This window comes from Micromys minutus, assembly GCF_963924665.1.
Source record: "Micromys minutus genome assembly, chromosome: 7".
NCBI lineage: Eukaryota > Metazoa > Chordata > Mammalia > Rodentia > Muridae > Micromys > Micromys minutus.
In genome coordinates, this window is record NC_137976.1 from 55,200,698 (window position 1) to 55,221,315 (window position 20,618).

At 43.5% G+C, this 20,618-nt stretch overlaps 1 protein-coding gene across 1 annotated transcript in view; it reads right to left on the reverse strand.

The window, feature by feature from the left end:
* The window catches only part of CD80 (CD80 molecule), a gene marked incomplete at both ends in the record, with an annotated part of 32,217 nt that extends 18,134 nt beyond the window's left edge, over positions 1–14,083 (reverse strand). The window contains 2 exons of the mRNA XM_080919512.1: positions 13–333; positions 13,972–14,083. Coding sequence (XP_080775638.1) covers positions 13–333; positions 13,972–14,083 — 433 coding nt within the window. The remainder of the gene's footprint in view (positions 1–12; positions 334–13,971) is intronic.
* Positions 14,084–20,618: the final 6,535 nt, after the last annotated feature.

Here is a 20,618-nt window from a genome sequence, read left to right on the forward strand (position 1 = left end):
AGTTCTACCAACCTCTGACGGCCAGCTCCACAGTATTCAAGTGTTTTCGTTCGTACTCTCCTCTTTCGTTCTTCTGAACAACACAGGTGTATTTGCCCCTGTCTGAGAGGACCAGGCCCAGGATGCTAAGGGAATAGTTTTTAGCGTTGTCATGGAAAGTCCGGTTTTTATACTCGGGCCACACTTTTGTTTCCCCAGCGATGACGGCCAGCACCATTTTGTCGTGCTTTTGCCAGTAGATTCGGAGTACAGGCAGCTCTTCAGGACAGAAGTTGTAATCACAGGACATCGATACCTTTTCTTTCACTGCCTTGGACACTAGGCCAACAATACCTAAGAGGCAAGTAAGACAAGATTTTATCTTTAACCAACAACCAAACTCTTATGCTCTATAAAGTGGCCCCAACACCTTTTTTGTTGTTGTTTGTTTTGTGGTCGTTTTTTAGAGATAGGGTCTCTCTGTGTAGCTCTGGTGGTCCTGGAACTTGCTATTAGACCAGGCTGACCTCAAACTCACAAGATCCTTCTGCTTCTGCCTCTCAGGTGCTGGGACTAAACTCACACCCAACCACACCCAACTTCAACACATTTTTATAGTTATTTTTTATTATTGTATATTAATTATGTAGGGTTCATTTGCTTGTTAATTAATCGATTAATTTATTTATTTTATTATTTTTATGTAGAGTTCGTTTGCTTATTAATTAATTAATTGGCTTATTTATTGATTAATTTGTTTATTCACTTATTAAGTAATTAATTATATTATTTTTTGAGACAGGGTTTCTTTGTTAGCCCAGGCTGTGCTGGAACTTACTCTATAGAGCAGGCTGACCTCATAGAGATCTGCCTGTCTGTGCACCACTACCACCTAGCTTTCATTTGTCATTATTATTGTGGTTTGAAAGAACCACATATAGGCCCCGAAGGGGATAGGAACTCCATAGGAAGAACACCAGATTCAACTAACTTGGACCCTTGGGGGTCTCAAAATCCAAATTACCAACCAAAAACATACATGGATTGGACCCAGGCCTCGCTGTTCATATGTAGCAGATGTGTGGCTTGGCCTTCATTTGGGTCCTGAACAACTGGATCGGGGGCTATTTCAAAAGCTGTTGCCTGTATGTGGGATGTGTCCTATTAGCTTGAAGTGTCAGAATGGGGAGTATACCTAGAGGGGCCTCCACCTGCTCAGAGAAAAAGGGGAGGGGAAGGGGGTGACCACGAGGGGGTCAGTGAGTGGGATGTAAAGTGAATAAGTTAAAAAAGTAAATTTTAAATTAAAAAAAAGAACCACATATATGTTGGATTTTATAGTCCTAGCACTTTGGAAATAGGAGAATAGCACATTTGAGGCTAGCTTGTCCTACACTGGGAGGCCCCGTCTCAAAATACCAATGGCTGGGGATGTAGCTCAATGGTAGGTAGGGCAGACGCATATCATGTGCAAGACCCTGAGTGTGATGGTCAGCCCAGAAAGGAATGAATACATCAAGTTTACTCTACTGATGTTACATCTTTAAGTTTACAGTGGAGAAGTATCTTCACATTGTTGTGAGACAGAACTCTAGAGATGTTGGTATGTGTCAGGAGTCTCTGCACTCATGAAACAGCCAACTCCTTCTCCATTTCCCTCAGCCCTGGCGCTGCCACTCTACAGTTTGCCTCCAGGATTCTGACTACTTCAAATATACTGGCCTTCTTGTGGTTGGCTTGTCTACTTAATGTTACATCTTTAAGGTTTGTTCATCTCGTGTTATATGACAAGAGTTCCTTGCCATGTGATATGATAGTCACAAATAATCTGTCTTTTTGTCTATCTATCATCTATATATAAATCAACCAATCAATCGATCTATCTATCATCTATCTATCCATCCATCAATCTATGTGTATGTATGTATATATAGTACATATATATTTTTCCAATTTGCATGTTGTATAATCTCTCTCTCTCTCTCTCTCTCTCTCACACACACACACACACACACACACACACACACACACACACTCACACTCACACACACTCACACATGATTAACCTTCTCATCTGCTGATGGACATCTTGGCTGTTTCCCCTGCTTGTCTAATTTTGGGGACTTGGGATAGTGGATGATATTTGCTGTGAACATGGGTCTGCAAATGGCTCTTCATAGCCTTGATAACCCTTATTGTGGACATTTTCACAAAGTAGAATTTGTGTCATATGACATTTCTATTTCCACCTTTTGAAAACATCTATGTTATTTTCCACAGAGGTTGCACTTCCAATGCTTTTGAGAAGGATCTGGAAGCTCTGATTAGAAAGCTAAATACAATTGAATGAAGAAGAAAAAAATAAAAACCAACTTGGTTCTGCAATAATGAAGACATAGCACTGAAATCAGACTCGTGAACTAAGCTCTATAATTCAGCCCAGCCCCCTGCATTTTCTGAGGGTTTTCCAGTGACAAGCAGGATTAGCACTAATATGAACCTTCTCTTAACTCAGGTAGGTTTTGGTCCTGTCCCAGGCTAGCCTTGAACTCCCTATGTAGCTGAAAGTGACTTCCTGTCTGTACCTCCTAAGTCCTGGGATTCCAAGCACACACCACCATGCCTCAAGTCCTATTACTTATTATGTGCTCTATGAACATATTGATACCCTGAAGATAAAATAACCTTGGCCAAAACTCTAGAGAACGTGCCACCACACCCTACCACACCCTTCCTTTCGGTTTCCTTTGTGTCATTCTTTGAATGGGAACAATCACAAGTTGATCTACTCTCCCTAGCAGTGAGGTCTCAGCGCTTTACAGAGGTCTTGGCTGGGACTCAGAGAGGTTTAGGAGGTTCGAAGCAGAGGGTACTATGACTCCACGCCCTGTAACTAACTCTCCATTATGAAAGAATAAAGGAGGAAGAGAAAAATGTAAATTTTAAAAAGGGTCATATAAAGTAAGTCATACAACAGAACATCCTTATTCTTGGAGTCCACATTTGTTAATTTTCCTTTTCTCCAAAATCATTTACAGTTTATTTGGGGTATAACAGGATCTTGCTATGTAGCTCTGGTTGGCCTCAAACTGATAGCAATCCCTTGGCCCCAACCTCTTAAATACTAGGATCACCTAAATGTACCGTCATGCACAGCTCCAAAATTTACTTACAACCCAGAATGAATACTTTATAGGATTGTAGACACAGGGAGAAGAGCAACACACATGAATGCCTGACGTATCCAACAGAGGTAAAGCATGGGCTCTGACATTTTGCTTCAGCTTTTATGATGCAACAAGAATCCTTTTGTCTCATTTCACAGTTTCCTTAGTCCTATACCTGTCATATAACACAACTCTGTTTAAGGAAAAAAAAAAAGACCTACCCAATGGGACTTTCCTCTTCATTTCTTCTACAGCTCTTTCCCCATGTGGCTCACACACACATATACACACACATGCACACGTGCACACACAGTTGCACAGAGCTACATTTTGATCCTCCTGCCTTAGCCTCCGGAGAACTGGGAAAGGTGTAAGCCACCATACCTGCTACTACCATGTTTTTGAGTGCTCTGACTTTGATTTGAAGGACAAAGGACACTAAACCAACCACGAGATTAGAGAATAACTTCAGGGGAGAACTGAGACACCACCACCACCCCACCCCGCCTCATCTAAAGCTTCTGATTATGCAGGCTAAAGTGAACTCAATATTTTCTCAGCAACTTTATACCTTGAGTACCTATTACTACATTGGTAAATAAACTGTCATTTTTTTCCTACCATATAGTTAAGCACCCTTGAATGGGGATGTCACTACAAAGAGTTGTCCCGAATCTTCCTCTCTCCCTCACCTTTATTTAACAAATGATGAGCATTCTAACCTATGAAGAAGCATCTACTCATTTTACATACCCATCCAAATACCTGTGGACCAAGAGTCAGAGACAGGGACACCGCAGAAGTGGGATGGTCCTCCAGTCTCATGAGAAGGCAGATGACTTTTGAGAGACTCCAATGAAAGGGCCAAGGCAGGCTAAACAATCTGCTGAGCCCCAAACGAACATGGAGGACAACATTGAGGCCTGAGGCATCTGGGAGGCACTACCAGGGCTGTTTTATTTTACAGATAACAGTGTTAAGCAAAAGACACCTTTCCAGTTTTACAACATGTATTTGTTTCTGGCCCAGACTTTTAAGACCGCTCTCTATTTGGTGCCATAATAATTAGTGTTAGTTGTCAACTTGACAGAATTTAGAATCACCTGAGACACCAGTGTTGGCTCCCAAAGAAGCGCAGCACAAAATGGCTGACTGTGGAGCCTATTGACATCCACGCTGACCACAGCACTCTCTCAGTATAGCAAGTACCTGTCACAGAGTCCTGGCCCCTCCCAGCACTCCTCACCCCTTTTACCCTACCCTAAACCTCTCCAGCTTCTGATTCCTCAAAATCCAGCCATTTCAGCCATGATCTCTGCTCTCCCTCTCCTCTTCTTTTTCCTTCCTTCTTCTTCTACTCCTCTACCTCCCTCCCTCCCTCTTTCCCTCCTTCTCTCCCTCCCTCCCTGCCTCTCCTCTCCTCTCCTTTTTTTCTTTTGCTCCTCTTCTCTCCTCACACTGCCCTGGCCTATTCTGCTGACCATGTCCAATCTTTTACTTTCTCTCTATGTTCTGGAATCTTCCAGATGCCTCTGGCTGTACGCTCCCTCATACCTACAATCGAAACCTTCTTCTCAACCCTGTTTGAAATGGCCATGGCCTCATTCTCATTCAACCAGCCTGTGGGGGAATGCCTGTGGGGGAATTACCCTGATTTCATCAAGGCAGGAAAACGTGCCCATTGTGGGTGACACTATTTCTTAAGCTGGGTCTTGGGGGTGGGGGGAGAGCCACAGGCATCCCTACTGTTTCTCTTGACAGCAATGGGATGTGACCAGCTGTTTCATGCCCCTGCTGCTGTGACTTCCCTGCCATGAGGGACCATACCTGGAAACTGGGGCAGAACAAACCCTTTCTCTCCTAAGTCACTTTTGTCTGACCATTTTATTGTATTTTGTTATTTATTATTATTTCGGTGACAAAGAAAGGAAACCAAGGTAACTGGTTCCCCGGTTTTAGGATTCAGTTCCAGAATAACTAAGCCAATACCACTTTGCTCCTTCTGACTCTACCATTGAGCTCTTCTGCTAAGAGTCGGTGGGTAAAGGCTAACGAACCTGACATCCTGAGTTTGATCCTTGGAAGGAGAGAACCAGCTCCTGCGAGTTGCCCTTTGACCTCTCCACACATACCATGCATGTGCATACAAATAAATAAGCAATAAAAAGAAAGGGTCTTAGGGGGCTGTAATCCTAACACTTGGGAGGGAGAAGAAGGAAGACCAGGAGTTCAAAGTTATCCTTGACTACACTAAGAGTTTGAGGCCAGCCTACACTACAAAAGACCTTGTCACTAATGAACAAAATTAAAAGCTACAACAAAACAGGAAAGAAAGGGGCCCTTTCTCTCCAGGCTTGGCCTGGCCTCATGGTTTCAGGCTGGAGACACTCACAAGGGTGTGGCTTACACCTATGGGCTACATCTGCCCTCTTAACTACTCCATGGCCCCTCTCTCTGTCTGTCTCTCAGGAGTCTGTCACCTGTGCACGCAGTCATCCTACAGCTTAGATGCCAAGTGGGTCTCATTCTAAAACTCAGTCTCTGGGGCTCTGGAGATGGCTCGGTGGTTAAGAGCAATGGCTGTTCTTCCAGAGGACTTCTCTCCAATCTCCAGCAACCACAAGGCCTCTGTGAGTACCAGGCACACACATGGTATGCACATAGACATGTATAAAAAACCCCATATGTACAAAATTAAAAAAAAAAAAACAACCAGGCATGATTTCCTCATCAATATACCCCAGAAAAACTAACATTTCATATCTAAACCCCAACTCATTAGTCCCTAGCATATATTAATACCACAAAATTCCTCATCTGACTAGACCTCTTGGGCTGTGGCTTAGAGGCAGCATCTCTCTAAGGCCCAAGGTCTCAGGCCCCTACCCGGTGCTTTCATCTGTAAGTAGCTTACCTTGTATCCTGAGCGTCACAAAAAATGCCCCTGGGGAACACCACTGCCTACAGCCTCATTTCCAGGCTCTTTGGCTCTTGGAAAGCAAGATCTAGAGCAATGGCATTTTCCTCCCACACCGGCCATCCAAGAAAGTATTTGTGTTCCTAATTAGAGGCAGCCGAGCTCTCAGGCCATACTCTAGGCAACTCTGCTGATGTCAGCAGGTCCTACTCAGGTCACAGCTGACAGAAATATAAAGACAAGCCCGAAGAGGGCTATGAGAGCTGCTAAAGATCAGGCTATGACCTGGACACATTCGGGGATACAGGAAAGCTAAAAGATATAAACCAGAGCATGAACTATGCGTTCCCATTGACTTAGATTCTCGTTTCAGCTCAGCTTCTTGTCCATACATCTGTTTTCTTGTCTGTGAAAGGGGCGTGATACCTGGCCATTCCAGAGCACTGCAGAAGTAAATTCAAGTAAATGACATAGACAGAGAGGGTCCTGAGACATCAAGTCTTCCGCTTGAGTGTCTGCTGTCCTCCTGTCTGCCCCAAGTCTCTGGTTGCTTTAATCTTGCTGAGGGATCGTATCAGCAGTGTAGCTGTGACACGAAACAGCTCATTCCCTTGAACCCCAAATAATGGGGCATCCCCCTCCCAGACCTACTTGCTCCCACCCCACAGAATGGAATATTTCTGGCAGATTTTGACATCTGATGACACAAGAGAGAAAACATGAGCAAAAGCAAAACTGTGTCCTTCCGAAGGCAGCTCCTGAGGAGTTTTGTATAGTCACAAGAGAGAAATATGGATATGTCTCTAAAGGTCATGCCACCTCACCAACCAGCCGCTCTCCATTCCTGTCTGAGCCTCCACCCCTCACACCCTGATGCTGAGGAAGAACCAGACTGAAAAGAGGAATCAAGTGTTTCCTGCATGACCTGGAAATTCCCACAGGAACCAGGCTTCCACTCTCATGTGTGAACGATGAGGAAAACGGAAGAAATGGTGTGTCAGGCTTTTGTCTGTGTTGGGGACTCTGGAGAGAGCCAGGTTTCTGAAGCTTTATTGGATCTCTGAGTTGGTTGGTTGGTTGGTTGGTTGGTTGGTTGGTTGGCTGATTGGCTGGTTGACTGGTTGGCTCTCCAGCACCTCAGACATAGCAGGATTCAGACAGGACACAGTACTTAACCGTCCTCACAGTGCCCAGGATATGAGAGAAGCCAGCATCTTCCTCAGAGGTCCAGCTATATGGTCCAGGGTTCTTATCAGTCTGGGCTGCTGTTCTCTACTCAGAAATGCCTTCTCTGTCTCTCTCAAACAGCTTTTAAAAACTCCATCTGTCTAGCCACTCCATAGCTCTGTCCTTGATATGTCTGTCTTCAGTCTTTTTGGTTTGGTTTTGGTGTTTAAGATGAGCTATGTTGTCTATCCCTGTGTCCTAGCACATTCTTCTTTTCTTTTTTTTTTTAAAGATTACTTCTTTATTGTATATATGTGAGTAAACTGTAGCTATCATCAGACACACCAGAAGAGGGTGTCGAATGCCATTACATTGGTTGTGAGCCACCATGTGGTTGCTGGGATTTGAGCTCAGGACCTCTAGAAGAGCAGTCAGTGCTCTTACCGCTGAGCCATCTCTCCAGCCCTAGCATGTTTTTTATCTGGCCTTAAACTCAGCAATCTTTCTGCCTTGGCCCCCTAAATGCTGTGATTACAAATATATGCTACTATACTTGGTTTTATCTTTAGTCTTGCTCCAGCAGATACAGGTTACATCTGGGAGATTCTATCTATCATCTATCTATCTGTCTGTCTGTCTGTCTGTCTGTCTGTCTATCTATCTATCTCTATATCTAATCTCTATCTATCTCTATCTAATCTGTCTATCTATCTATATCTAATCTATCTATCTATCTGTCTGACTATCTATCTATGTTTGTATACATAAATAACATGTTTTGTTCATTGCCAAATCTTCGGTATTGATAACAGGGCCTAGTCTAGAAAGTATGAAATGGATACTTGCTGAATGCATAGCTGAGTATTAGGAACTGGGGAAAGCTCCTTGGGCCTCATGTTCACTTCAGCAGTGTGTGCTATCTTCCCTGCTTACAAAACCATCACAGCAATTCTAGGAAGGAAGCAAGGCATTTTGTTAACTGTGATGCCATATGGTTCTTAACACATTTTTATTATACATGCCATGGGGGGGGGGCTGGAGGTCAGATCTCAGGAATCGGTTCTCTCATTTCACCATTGACTATGGGGCTTAAGCAGGTCATTAGGGCTGCACAGCAAGTGTCTACCTGCCGGTTCATGTCCCCAGCCCTAACACAGCTGAACCACACCCAGAATGGATCTATGGAAATGGTCTGACCCGTGGTCTGAATGGAAGGCCCACCGCTGGCTTGAGGTACATATCAGGCTCCCTCTAGCCATCAGCAGCTGAGTAGAGCCAAGGCAATGAGAGGAAATGGACAGAAGTAGGAGGCAGCCCCGCAGACAGTGTTCCTCTGGGTGGTAGACGTGGGACTCTAAGCCGTTAGCCTTGGTCTCTTACTGACTTAACTTCTCAACCACTATCCCTCTAGGAGAAGATGCTCTAGCCAGCAGACATAAAGACAAACCACACATCTTTTAGGAACTCAGTCTAGGGCTGGAGAGATGGTTCAGCTGTTAAGAGCACTGACTGCTCTTCTAGAGGTCCTGAGTTCAAATCCCAGCAACCACATGGTGGTTCATAGTCATCCGTAATGGGATCTGATGCCCTCTTCTTGTGTGTCTGAAGACAGCTACAGTGTACTCACATACAGGAAATAAATAAATCTTTAAAAAAAATCAATACTTAAAAAAAAAAGAACTCAGTCTACAGCAGTGTATTATTAGCCCTGAAGAGAAATGATGTACCATCACATACTCCAACACAGATGAATCCTGAAAACAATGTTAAAGGGAAGAAGCCAGACAGACACACAACACCACAGGATGAATGCTTCTACTGTGAGAAGTGCCCAGAATAGGCATGGTCCTAGAGAGGGGAAGTAGGAGATAAGCCAGAATGTCATGGAAGAATGGCTGCTGAAGGGTTCTAAGTAAGAGGTCATGAAAATACTCTGAAGCTAGAACAGTTACCATTCCATCAACAGCGTGGGACGTTAAAGCCCGTGAAAAGTGGTTCACTTTAAAATGGCGAATTTAAAAGCCTTTTGGATAACTTAAGCTCTTATTTGTGTGTGTGTGTGTGTGTGTGTGTGTGTGTGTGTGTGTTATTGATGATATTTTGAGGACATTTGCTTTTTCTCTACCTCAGAGTCCCTCAGCACCAATGGCTGGCTTCTGCAGGAAGCTTTTTCTCAGACCTTAGAGCCGAGCCAGTCTTTAATTATCCTAGTCCTGAAGGAAAGGCTGCCCACCCATGCATGCTCTTCTGAAGGTTGTGTTCTAGCCACACATTTCTGGATACAGTCATGTGTTTCTACTTCTGTAGACCGTGCTTGCAACCTGGTGGAGGAGGGATGTGGCTGAATCCTGTCTTGTGAAGAAAGGAGGCCAACTTGCCCTGGGTGCCGATGGCCGGAGAGTTAAGTAGTGGGAAGAGGACTATGCCACCAGGGTGTGGCTTCCTGACCCAGAGCAGGATTGAAGGTGAGGTACATCCCCCGACTTCAAAACAGCCTTCTATTGCCTTACCTCACCTTACTTGATCCCCAGGCAGCACCGGCGACTAACATCCCCACCCAAACCTGCCCAGTCCTCACCAACTTCATACTGCACATCCTCAGTCCATCCATGTCCCTCCAACACCTTTCCTCTCATCAGGACCATCACATCCCCTATATGTTTGGCTGCAGAAACCGCCTCCCGTTAGTTTTGCACAGTTACTGTGGCTGCCCTACAAGCCATTCCTCATGCTTCAGCAACTCAAGATTTTTGTGTGTTTCTCAGTCCCAGGACTGAACAGACCCTTGTGCACACTAGGCAAACACTCATCACTGGGTCGTATCTTCAGTGCCCCATCTCCTTTGTTTTCCAAGACAGGAATTCATGTAGCTCAGGCTGGTCTCGAACTCACTATGTCCTAGAGAAGAGAATGACTGAACTTCTCAGATTCCTGCCTGTACCTCCAAAGTGCTGAGAACACAGGCGTGTGCCACCATGCCCCATTTTGACCTTACTAGAAGTGAAGCTCCGAGCCTTGTATGCTGAGCACGTGCTCTACCCACTAGGCTATACTCCAGCCCGTTTTTTATTTTAAGGCAGGGTCATTTCGAGCCTTGAGTTTGTTCTGTAGCCCAGAAGGCCTTGAATTTTTTGATCCTCTGTGCAACCTCCAGAGTAGCAGGGACCATAGACCCATGCTAACACAAATTGCTCCACATTTCCTGTTTTTTTTTTTTTTTTTAAACATCATTTGCATTCAAACTTCACACTCGAATAAAACTGTATAGTTCTCCAGCCTTGGCATCACATGGTTACTTCCTAGAAATGCTGAACCTCAAGCCCCATTCCAAAGCCGCCTAAGCAGAAGCAGCATTTAAAGGAAAGTTTTCAAGCTGGTCATGGTAGCTCACATACGTAAGCCTTGCTGCTCTGGAGGGGGAGGTGGGAGTCTGAGGCAAGACTGAGCTACGTCCTGAATTCTAGGCCAGCCTGGGCTACAGAGTGAGATCCTGACTCCAAAAACCGGAACATCAAATGTTTCAAAAGTGTTTGTCAGAGCAGTTTTAGGTCCCCAGCAGAACTGGGCAGACAAGCATGAAGGACTCCCACAGACCAGTCCTCGCCTTTGAGTTTCCTCTGTCCTCAGCAGCGACCCATGTCACGAGGACACATTTGTTACAGTCCAGGAACCTTCTCTGACACATTATTTCCCAGAGTCATGGTTTAGCATTCCCTCTAGGAGGTGTGCTTTATAAGTTTGAAACATTTATAAGCAACATATACATCATTACAGTATTAAGCAAAATAATTTCACTTCTCTAAAAAAAAATCCCCTGTGTTGGAGGTTGTCTTTTAACAAAACCCCCAGGCGTTAGATATGTATAATGAATGGACAGTGGGGAGATAGTGCTACCGCCACCTCCCTCTAAAACTCTCCCGTCCCTCCCCCAGTGCAATTTGAATAACATTCAGATTCCCAAAGGTGACCTGGAAGCCGGATCCTAGGCCTGGCTACCTTCTAGTCCTGATCTAGCCACCACTGAAAATAGTGTCTCTGAATAATACCTTCTCTTCAAAGTTCTCATCTCTGCTGCAGTCACACATTTAATGCTACAATGACTAGATTGCTTGTCTTCTTCCTTCCACTGACTATAAATTACATGAAGGAGAGAACTCATAATGTATCCAATAAACATGTCTGTGTACCCAGACACTGCCGCTATTTGTTGAATTAAATGCTTAGAAAGAACAAGCCACGGGGCTGGAGAGATGGCTGAGTGGTTAAGAGCACTGAACGCACTTCCAGGTCATGAGTTCAAATCCCAACAACCACACAGTGGCTCACAACCATCTGTAATGGGATCTGATGTCCCCCTTCTGGTGTGTCTGAAGATAGCGACAGTGTACTCATATATAATAAATAAATAATTCCTAAAAAGAAAGAACAAGCCACACAGCTTTGAGGTAGCCCAACTGGCAAAGTGCTTGCCCAGCATGCAAGAAGCCCTTTGGTTTGATCTCTAATACTAATGGTGGTAGATGTCTGGAATCCTCGTACCTAGGAGGTAGAGGCAGGAGGATCAAGAGTTCAATGTCATCCTTTGTTACCTACTGAGTAAGAGGCCAGCCTAGGAAACATGAAACCCTGTCTAAAACTGGGAGAGGGTCTGTTTGTGCTGGTCTTTGCCATCTGCCTCGGCCAGGTCTACTCCTCCAGCCTTGTTGCTCTTTCCTTTCTCAGAGCCCGAGTGTAGGCAGAGGCAGGGCCTCCTTATTTCCATATTTCTTGAGGGGTTAGACCCAGGACTTATGTATGCAAACTTGTTTGAGGACAGGAGTTAAGACTGTCCTCAACCAACCTCTGAGATGAGGAGGACATTCTAAACTAAGACATCCATGGACTATTTTTTTTTTTTTTTTTTGACTCAGGGCAGTAGGAACTGGACATAGTCATAGCACATAGTGCTTTCTTGACAGCTAGAAATGAATCACTTTTGCTTAATTCTGACCAATTCTTTTTTCTGGTACAATAGCCAAGCCTTGGTTTAAATTTTGCCAGTTTTTCTCTCACTTTTTTGAAAGTTTTCCACAACACCCACCCATCCACTCCCAACCCAGTTTCTGGGTTTATGTAGTTTCTCCTTGAGTTTGGGAGTGCTTCCCTAAAATTTCCAGAAAAAGATTGTAAATGTAATTATCGGACATTTTGACTAATGTCCAGAACCTGATATGTAAATGAGGACTTAGTGGTACTCTGGATTCTGTGACTGAGTTTCATGACTTGGAAAAAGCAATTTAAAACTGTCACTACCTGTAGCCTGTGATCTGTGCGTCCTTCATCCTCCTCCCTTCCCTCTCCTTGTCTCCCACACTTATAGATATTCAGGGCAGGGTTTTAGATGAGCTGCTATAAAGCAGGGCCTCGGAGAGTCTGCATGCCCTGTGACACTCCAGTTTCCTCCTTGCTTGTAAGAAGCCAGTTTATACGCTACTCCTTAGAAAGCAGATCTTTTGTTTTCCAGCCTTAAAAAAGTCACACGTCAGTTACCCCATTTTAAAAAAAAAAAATTCAGGATGTTGAGTGGGATTATTGCCATCTTACACCATGTTTTTGTAAACTGCAGCTTAATCATAATCTCACACTGAAGATTTTGCATCACTTTTGCTATTATCATTCTTTTAAGAATTATAAGCCAAAAGAAGTTACGCCTTAATGTGTCATTATATAACATTCTTTACAAGAACGGTAAATATTGGTGTTTGTTTCTGACATTTTATGTCGAAAGCGATATTTGGCAAGATAATGTATTTAACAATATTTGGTGGCAAAATTCAACAAATAGTGTACATCTGTTAGACATTTCTTTACTTGAAAAAAGATGCATATGTGTGTGTGTGTGTGTATCATCAGAAGACAAAGAGAACTTGGTATAATGTTAAAGATCTCCTAATGGGAGCTTAATAACGTTTATCAAATAATAAAGCAACAAGAGTTCCTAAAAAAAAAAAAAAAAAAAAAAGTCATGCAGGATATGGTGGCCCAAGTATATACAGTGCAACCCACACAGAGCTCCCACGCCCTCATGACAAAGCTGGAAGTCTACCTTCTATAAGCCCACTTTCGCAGAAACAGAAATGCATTGAGAACAAAAAATCTTTGAAGAGCACCACACAAAATGCAGAGCCAGTTAGAACGAACTTAAAGGTTAACTTTTTGTGCTAAATCTTGGCTGTTGGATGCCAATGTTAAAAGGAAGCTGAAGAAGAAATATTGAGAGAAAGATGTCACACTAAGAAGTGTCTCAACTTCCCACCTTGCCCCAAAGAAAAAGATCATCATTGTCATAGAGGTAGGTCACATTAATTAAGTTGTATCAGAGAAACAAATTTGGAAACCAGATTCCCAGACCAGTGCTGCTGGCATGTAACGAGATGTAAATGAACATCTAATATCCATGAAGGAAACCACAGCTCTAAGCTGTTGTTGGTTTTCCGTGTTGCTAAAATGACAATGCCCCATCTCTATGTTAGAATTGAAGTTCTTGCTTTAACTAGCTATGTGACCCTATGTGTCCTTTAGCCCCTTCAAACCAGATCTTTCATAGCTTTAAGTCTTCTGGGGACACTCTGAGGGGCCCTCCAGTTCACAAAGGGACCAGGGGTGGGTCACAAAGTGAACCGAGAGACACGGCACAGACAGCATCCCCTTCCTTAAAACCCCAGTGAGCTTAAGTCAAGTTCCTAAAAGCTTTTTGCTTACCTGAAGACATTTGGAAAAGGCAAACCAGCAGCACAAAGAGATGAATGTGCTTGAGACATGGAAACCCGAGGAGTGGTGGTGTATCCTGAATCAGCTGGCAACTGCAGCCCATAGCTTCAGATGCTCTGAGAGATGGGGAAAGTCAGGAACCTAGAGCCAAGGGAGCTTAGGCACCTCCTAGGCTCACAAAAATCAAGAAACAGAGCCGTAGAGAAGCCTGGATGGTATACACTAAGCAGAGGCTTAAAGACGATCCTACTGGTCCACAGAGATGGGACAGAGTTCTTGGGCCTTTGAAAGTTGAATTTCACAACCTAAAAAAGAAACTAGTAAGAGTCTGTTGAGTCTGTGAGGTAAAAACTCCCCAGTAGTTCTGTCTAGGATGAGTGAGAGTTTGTCACATGAGTGACCTCAAAATCAGGGCGTGGCCACAAGGGCAACTCATAGGTAGAGAGAAGTCTAGGGGAGGTGACTTGTCCAGGCCTGTTCCGAGAACCCAGCCACAGCTGGTGAAAAGACTCTCTGCTTGGGGTATGTGGCTAAAATTAGAATATAGTGAGATGACCCACCTCCCTCATTTCATATACAACAGAAAACAGCAGAGAACCTGCACTAGCAGCCAGACCAAGAAAGCTCCAAACACAGAGTGACTGGCAAAAGTATATTTTGTCCAAGGCAATGTTTTAGTTAGGAAATGATTTCTTTATATCTTAAAACAGGAAATCAAGAATCTTAAACTCAGTAAGTCCTACAAGGGATATCAATCAACAGAGACGTCTACCAGTCAAAAGGGAGGAAAGAGAAGACATACTACAAACAACACTTGTTTAGACTATGGAGTATTATGTGAAGAGGCTTATTTGTCTTTTTTTTTCCCCAGTAAGTATCAAAATTGAGAAATGAGAGTGAATGACGTCATGCCTACAACCGGCCTAATGTGCGGATCTCCTCCTTTGGAGCTATCCCATAACCAACCAGTTAGTTTAAAGAGACTTTGTCATCAGCATTTTCTTGACTAGAAAACCTCAACTTCACCCCACAAAAAGGTTTGCATCTAGGAAACCCAAAAGAAGCCTGATGGTGTTTTTTTGTTTTTTTGTTTTTTTTTAAACCAGTGTCGGAATACCATAGCCTTGAGAAGAAGAGACCACAGGAGACGCTCTGAGGGCAAGTTACAATGGTATGTATGTTTAAAAAGTAGTCAAGTTGGGGAGTTGAGGGCCGAGGATATGGCTGAGTTGATAGAATGTTTGCCTGACATGCAGGGAACTCTTGAGTTTGATCCCCTGCATTGTAATAAACAGTGTGGTGGCACTGGAGAGGTGGGAGTTGGAGAATCAGAAGTTCCAGATCATCCTGGGTTACACAGCAAGTTTGAGGCTAGCCTGGCATATATGAGACCATGTCTTAAAAAATATACGTATGTATATATGTGATAAAGCTGAAGAGAGCATGTTCTACTAAGGTGTCCCACAGCATGTAAATAGTAAATGCATTTACTTACTTGCTTAAGAAGATTCTCTTCCTTTCGTCTTAAACATTAAGATAGGACCCATGTGTATACAAGTGTTCTTTTCTTGCTGCTTCTGGTTACTAAAACAGCGAGAGAGAGAGAGAGAGAGAGAGAGAGAGAGAGAGAGAGAGAGAGAGTGTGTGTGTGTATGTGTGTGTGTGGAATTTCCCCTTTCCAACTTCCCTTTACTAACGCCTCGGAGGAAGCTCCCTTGCTCTTTGAGAGTGTGACTTGGGCAGGCTGCCCTGGCCCCCAAGGATGAACAAGACTTTGGGGGATCTAAGAAGAGGAAGAGTGAGGAGCAGCCACTAGCTCTGCCTGGACAGTGGTGTGGGCTGTGCTGACCGTTTCTGTAGTGGTCTCAAGTTGTGTTTCTATACTCGAGAGTTACCCTTTCCTACCTGTAGTGAGACTACAATGGGAACAGGCTGTCTGGATCATATGAAGTAGGCATTTTGAGGGGAGTGTTTTCTGTCTACTCCATTACCCTAACTCCATTTACATCTTCTCCATCCTCAGAGCACGCTCCTAGCACTCACAGCGATTGGTCTGTTTCATTCACCTTACCACAGCTTGTGTAGCTCAGTATGCAAAATAGAAGTGTCAAGGGATGGAGTGAAGAAGGCTTGGGTCTCCCCTCACAACTGCTATCTGCAGATAGTCTTTCTGCCTTGGGATCCTATATATGGAATTTGGGAGGACCCAAGGACAAGAAATCAGCTTTGCTGAATGTTGAGTCTCTCTGCACATGTAGACTTGGGCAGCTCCTTGCCTGAGCTTACAGTTTTTACAGTTGGCTTCTGACCCACCTAGACTGCCCCTGTTGCTTTTATGTGGAAAACCCTTGGAAGCTCTGCACTCGAGCATTCAGAACTTTAGTTGGGCGGAAGTCAGTATCTGTGGACTACCCTTGACCAAAGATGGTGAGAGGAGGTGGGTAGCTGCTTCTGCTTTGGTCTCCCAGGTAGAAGTTCTGAGAGATCTTTCTACAAGGCTCCCAGAAGGCCCTGGAGAACCACTGTCTTGATCAGCCATCAATTTGGTAAGGCTTTTTTTGTATCGGATTTCACTAACTAGTCATTAAAGTGTCTATTTTTTCATTGGGGTCTTTGTCTCTAGCATTAACTTGCAGAGAACCCAGAATAAGACACCAAGGGTCAGAGTATGTTAGAGACACATGGTTTCCCTTCTAAAGTAGGGAATGTTTATAGGGGGGAAAAAGTAATAATAATAGCCATGGTGCATGAGTTTGGCTACATAGAGAAATGATGTCTATTGTTACTAGAAAACAACGTTTTTCTGAAAAAAAAAATCCACTATTGAAGTTGCTATATATCTGATATTTTTTCATTGTTACTGAAGGCATGGGAATCTGTTTAACTAAAGGATTGTTGGAGAAGTATGATGGGAGATCTATGGCTTCCCTAGGAGAGGAAACTAGGAAATCATAGGAAGAAGGGGTGAGGGAATAAAGGCTTTGCCATGTCTAAACTCCCTGCACACTGTCATCATAAACGTGGGCTTTAATAGCCTGAGAATGCACAGTCTGTAAAGACTTAATAGGTTGTTTATAGCTTAGACTAGCTATTTACCAGGAAGTACCTACTATCCTTCCCCCCTCCCCCTCCCCCTTTCCCTCCCTCTCTCCCTCCCTCCCTCCCTCCCATTACACTTTCCTTTTTCCTTTTTGCCTAATTTTCCCCCTGAAAAGTGAACCAGACAGCTTCCTTTTATTTTGTATTCACAGCATATTATAAAGATGATCTTGAACAAAAGGTCATGGTTTCCAGATTTCGATAAAAAGGGAAACTTAATTAGCTCATAAAACTAAAGAGAAATGTCATGGCTTGAATGAGTAGTGGATTTTCCCCACACCGTTTCTAGGGAGGACAGGATTTTCAACTTTATGTATGTGATTACTTACTGTTAAGTAACTTTGTTGGGATTAAATTATACTAAAAAACAGCCAGACACGGTGACACGTGATTTTAATCCCGGCACTTGAGAAGCAGAAGCAGGCAGATCTCTGAATTCGAAGCCAGCCTAGTCTACAGAGTGAATTCTGGTGGCACACCCCGGGCTACACAGAGAAACCCTGTCTTGAAAAACAAACAATGTATACACACACACACACACACACACACACACACACAGAGAGAGAGAGAGAGAGAGAGAGAGAGAGAGAGAGAGAGAGAGAGAGAGAGAGAACTACACCTTTAAAACATTCAGTTGGATACACACACAAGCCATCACTCAAAGACAGCGAACATCTGTATATCACCACTAGCATTTCCATGGGTCTGAAATTGCTCCCTCCTGCTTCTCCTAGTCTTCTTCCTCTACTGAGTTGTTTGCACATTTCCAATCACATATCAATATAACTACACAGAATTACCTGTGTGCTGTCCTATCCTGGTATTTAAGGCCTAGACTGTAGGATGCATATAACCCCTTTTGAACATGGGAAGAGATTTGGCCACTGGAAGACTCTGCAGGAGGATGGAATTCATCCTGCTACAGAACCTCAGATGCCATCTCTCCCGAGACTCTGGCTTATTTCTTCAGGGGGGATTCGTTGAGGACTCTTCAGATGGCCTGTTGGTTCTTTAACGAAACCTCATCCTAAGCTTCAGCGCTTCCCTTTGAGGAGCAGTTTAGGATGGAGAGCAAGACCCAAGGTGTGAGGGACTGACGCCTCTGATGGAGGAAGAACAGGATGGAACAACAAAGCAACTAACTGTCCTCCTTCTAGAATTTTCTTTACTGCTGCGTGTGTCCAGAAGTCATCTAGAAACAGCACCGAGAGAGGGGGCTCACAGTGGTAGATCAAGGTTGATCAGTGCAGGTGGTGGGGTACAGGGGGCACTGAAGAAAAATCACACCTACAAAGCAACGACTGCTCTTGTTTTTGCTCTCCCCTGAAGGCTAGTCCCTCGGTGAGTGGCTGTGGTTGGAGCACGGAAGGCCATTTGCAAGTTTGGGAAATGAAGTGGGTTGGGGGAGCCAGGAGGGTGGGGGAATCCATGGAAGGTAAGAATGAAGCATCAGAGGAAGCCATTTGCCAGGAAGTCACCAGAGAATATTTCAAAATGTACTGGTAGGTCTCTACCAGAGGTTGGGAAGCCCTGGCCTATGGAAACAAGCAACAAGGACTCCACCCTCCCCCCCAGCAGTCTTTCTGTTCTGCTTTGTAACATTTTCTTAACATTCAGATACCAGTCATCTGTCTCTGTCACCTGTTTATTCACGGAATTACCGCCTGCTTCTTAAAATCAGAATTCATACATACCTGACTTTTGCCTTTTCATAGATAGATGTAGATGATATGGATAAAAATAAGCATAGAGCTAGAGATAGTTTGTATGTTTTTTGTTGTTGTTGTTGTTTTTTGTTTTTTTCAAAGCAGGGTTTTTTTCTGAGCAACTCTGGCTGTCCTAAAACTAGCTTTGTAGACCAGGCTAGCCTTAAACTCACAGAGCCCCCTGGCCTCTGTCTGTCCAGTGCTGAGATTAAAGACATGCACCACCACCCACTATGCCAATATTTTTCTTTACAACTTTTATATGGTCACAAAAGCAATGCTTAAGACTATTGGGGGGGCATAGAATATTTTAAAATTCAGGCTATATGCCTTTAACAGAACCGGCGTTTAGCTGCAAGCCATTTTGTGACTTTTTTCTAAGCAGCAGTATGGGGAATGGAAGAGCTAATCCCAGATTCCAGGCTTGATTCTTTTTGTGTAACTAGGTCACCCAAACCTGGAGGAACTCTCTTCGCTGGTCTGGGTTTCCTCACCAGAATGTGATGGGTTGGACAAACCCTCCCACACTGCTTTTATGGACACGAGTTCTAGTTTTGCTATTCTGTCAAGGCAGAGTCTCCTGTAACCCCGAGGCAATCAATTAGCAGAATTCTCTCTTTCCTGGGGGAGGGAAGTCATCTCCCTTAAGATCTTTAGGTCAATGAGACCTGCCCACATTATGGAGGAGAATCCACTGTTCTTGCTTAGTGTTTGCTGATATAAAGGCTAATCTCAGCTGTGAAATACCTTCTCACCTGCAGGCCGATTTGAGCAGTCTGGGTGCTGTGGTACAGCCAAGAGGACATACGTTTGCAGCTCAGGTATCACCTCAGTCTTCCTGAATGGACCACACAGCAGCTGTTTTTGGGTTTCCATGTCTTTGTTCCTGGATAACCAGTTTTCATAATCTCCGTCTGAGTTTATTCTGAGGAGTTTACACAGGGTCTGCCTGTGCCTTGTTCTCCTTTGGCCTTTGCTGCTGTTCAGATGTTAGTCTCCACTGCGGGGTCCAACCGGCCCTGCACATTAACTACTTCCTGTCAGTGTACAGTGGGTTTCAGAGAACGCTCTCTGAGCCTTAGCCATCACCTTATGAATCGGTTCTGTTTTCTGATCACAAGTGAATCTCTTCCCTTAAAACAGTTTTAACCACAATTTGGTGAGAGAGCAGCAAACTAGAAGTTAGCTTATTGTGGAAGTGTTAATGTAAGTGGACATTTGGAGTCACGTTAGTAGTAAATAAAGGCAGTTTTTAAGAAGGGGTATAAAATCTATTTACAAAATGGCCCTGTTGTTTTAAAATCATGTGCATAAAGACTGTAATACACATAATATATAATATGTATATTTCATATCATACAATGTATCTATGCAGAGGGGTAACCTGTAGTTTCTATTTTTTTCCCAAAATGTCTTTATATATAATATTAAAAAATATTCTAAAAGATGTAAGGCAGGAGTTTGAAATCAGCGTGATCTCAAAAAATAAGTAAAAATTTAATTTTCCTTCATCCCTCTCCTTACTCAGAAAACTTCTTGTTCCCATTCTGAGAGGCACTTTTAATTATTTATAACTTGATGCTTATCTTTTCAAACAGCACACACCCACTGCTTTATTAACATATATTCATCATCCTATGATTTATAAATTTATTTTTACTTATTAAAATGTCCCTAAACTCCACGCGAACGTCTTTTATTATTTGTGTGATTAGTATTACATTTACCTGTGCGAGAATAGTCATTAACGCCAAAGTTAATAGGAGAGGTTAAATGTTCAGTTCAAGTTTCCTGACCAGGCAAGTTTTTTCTGTTTTGAAAACATATCAGAAG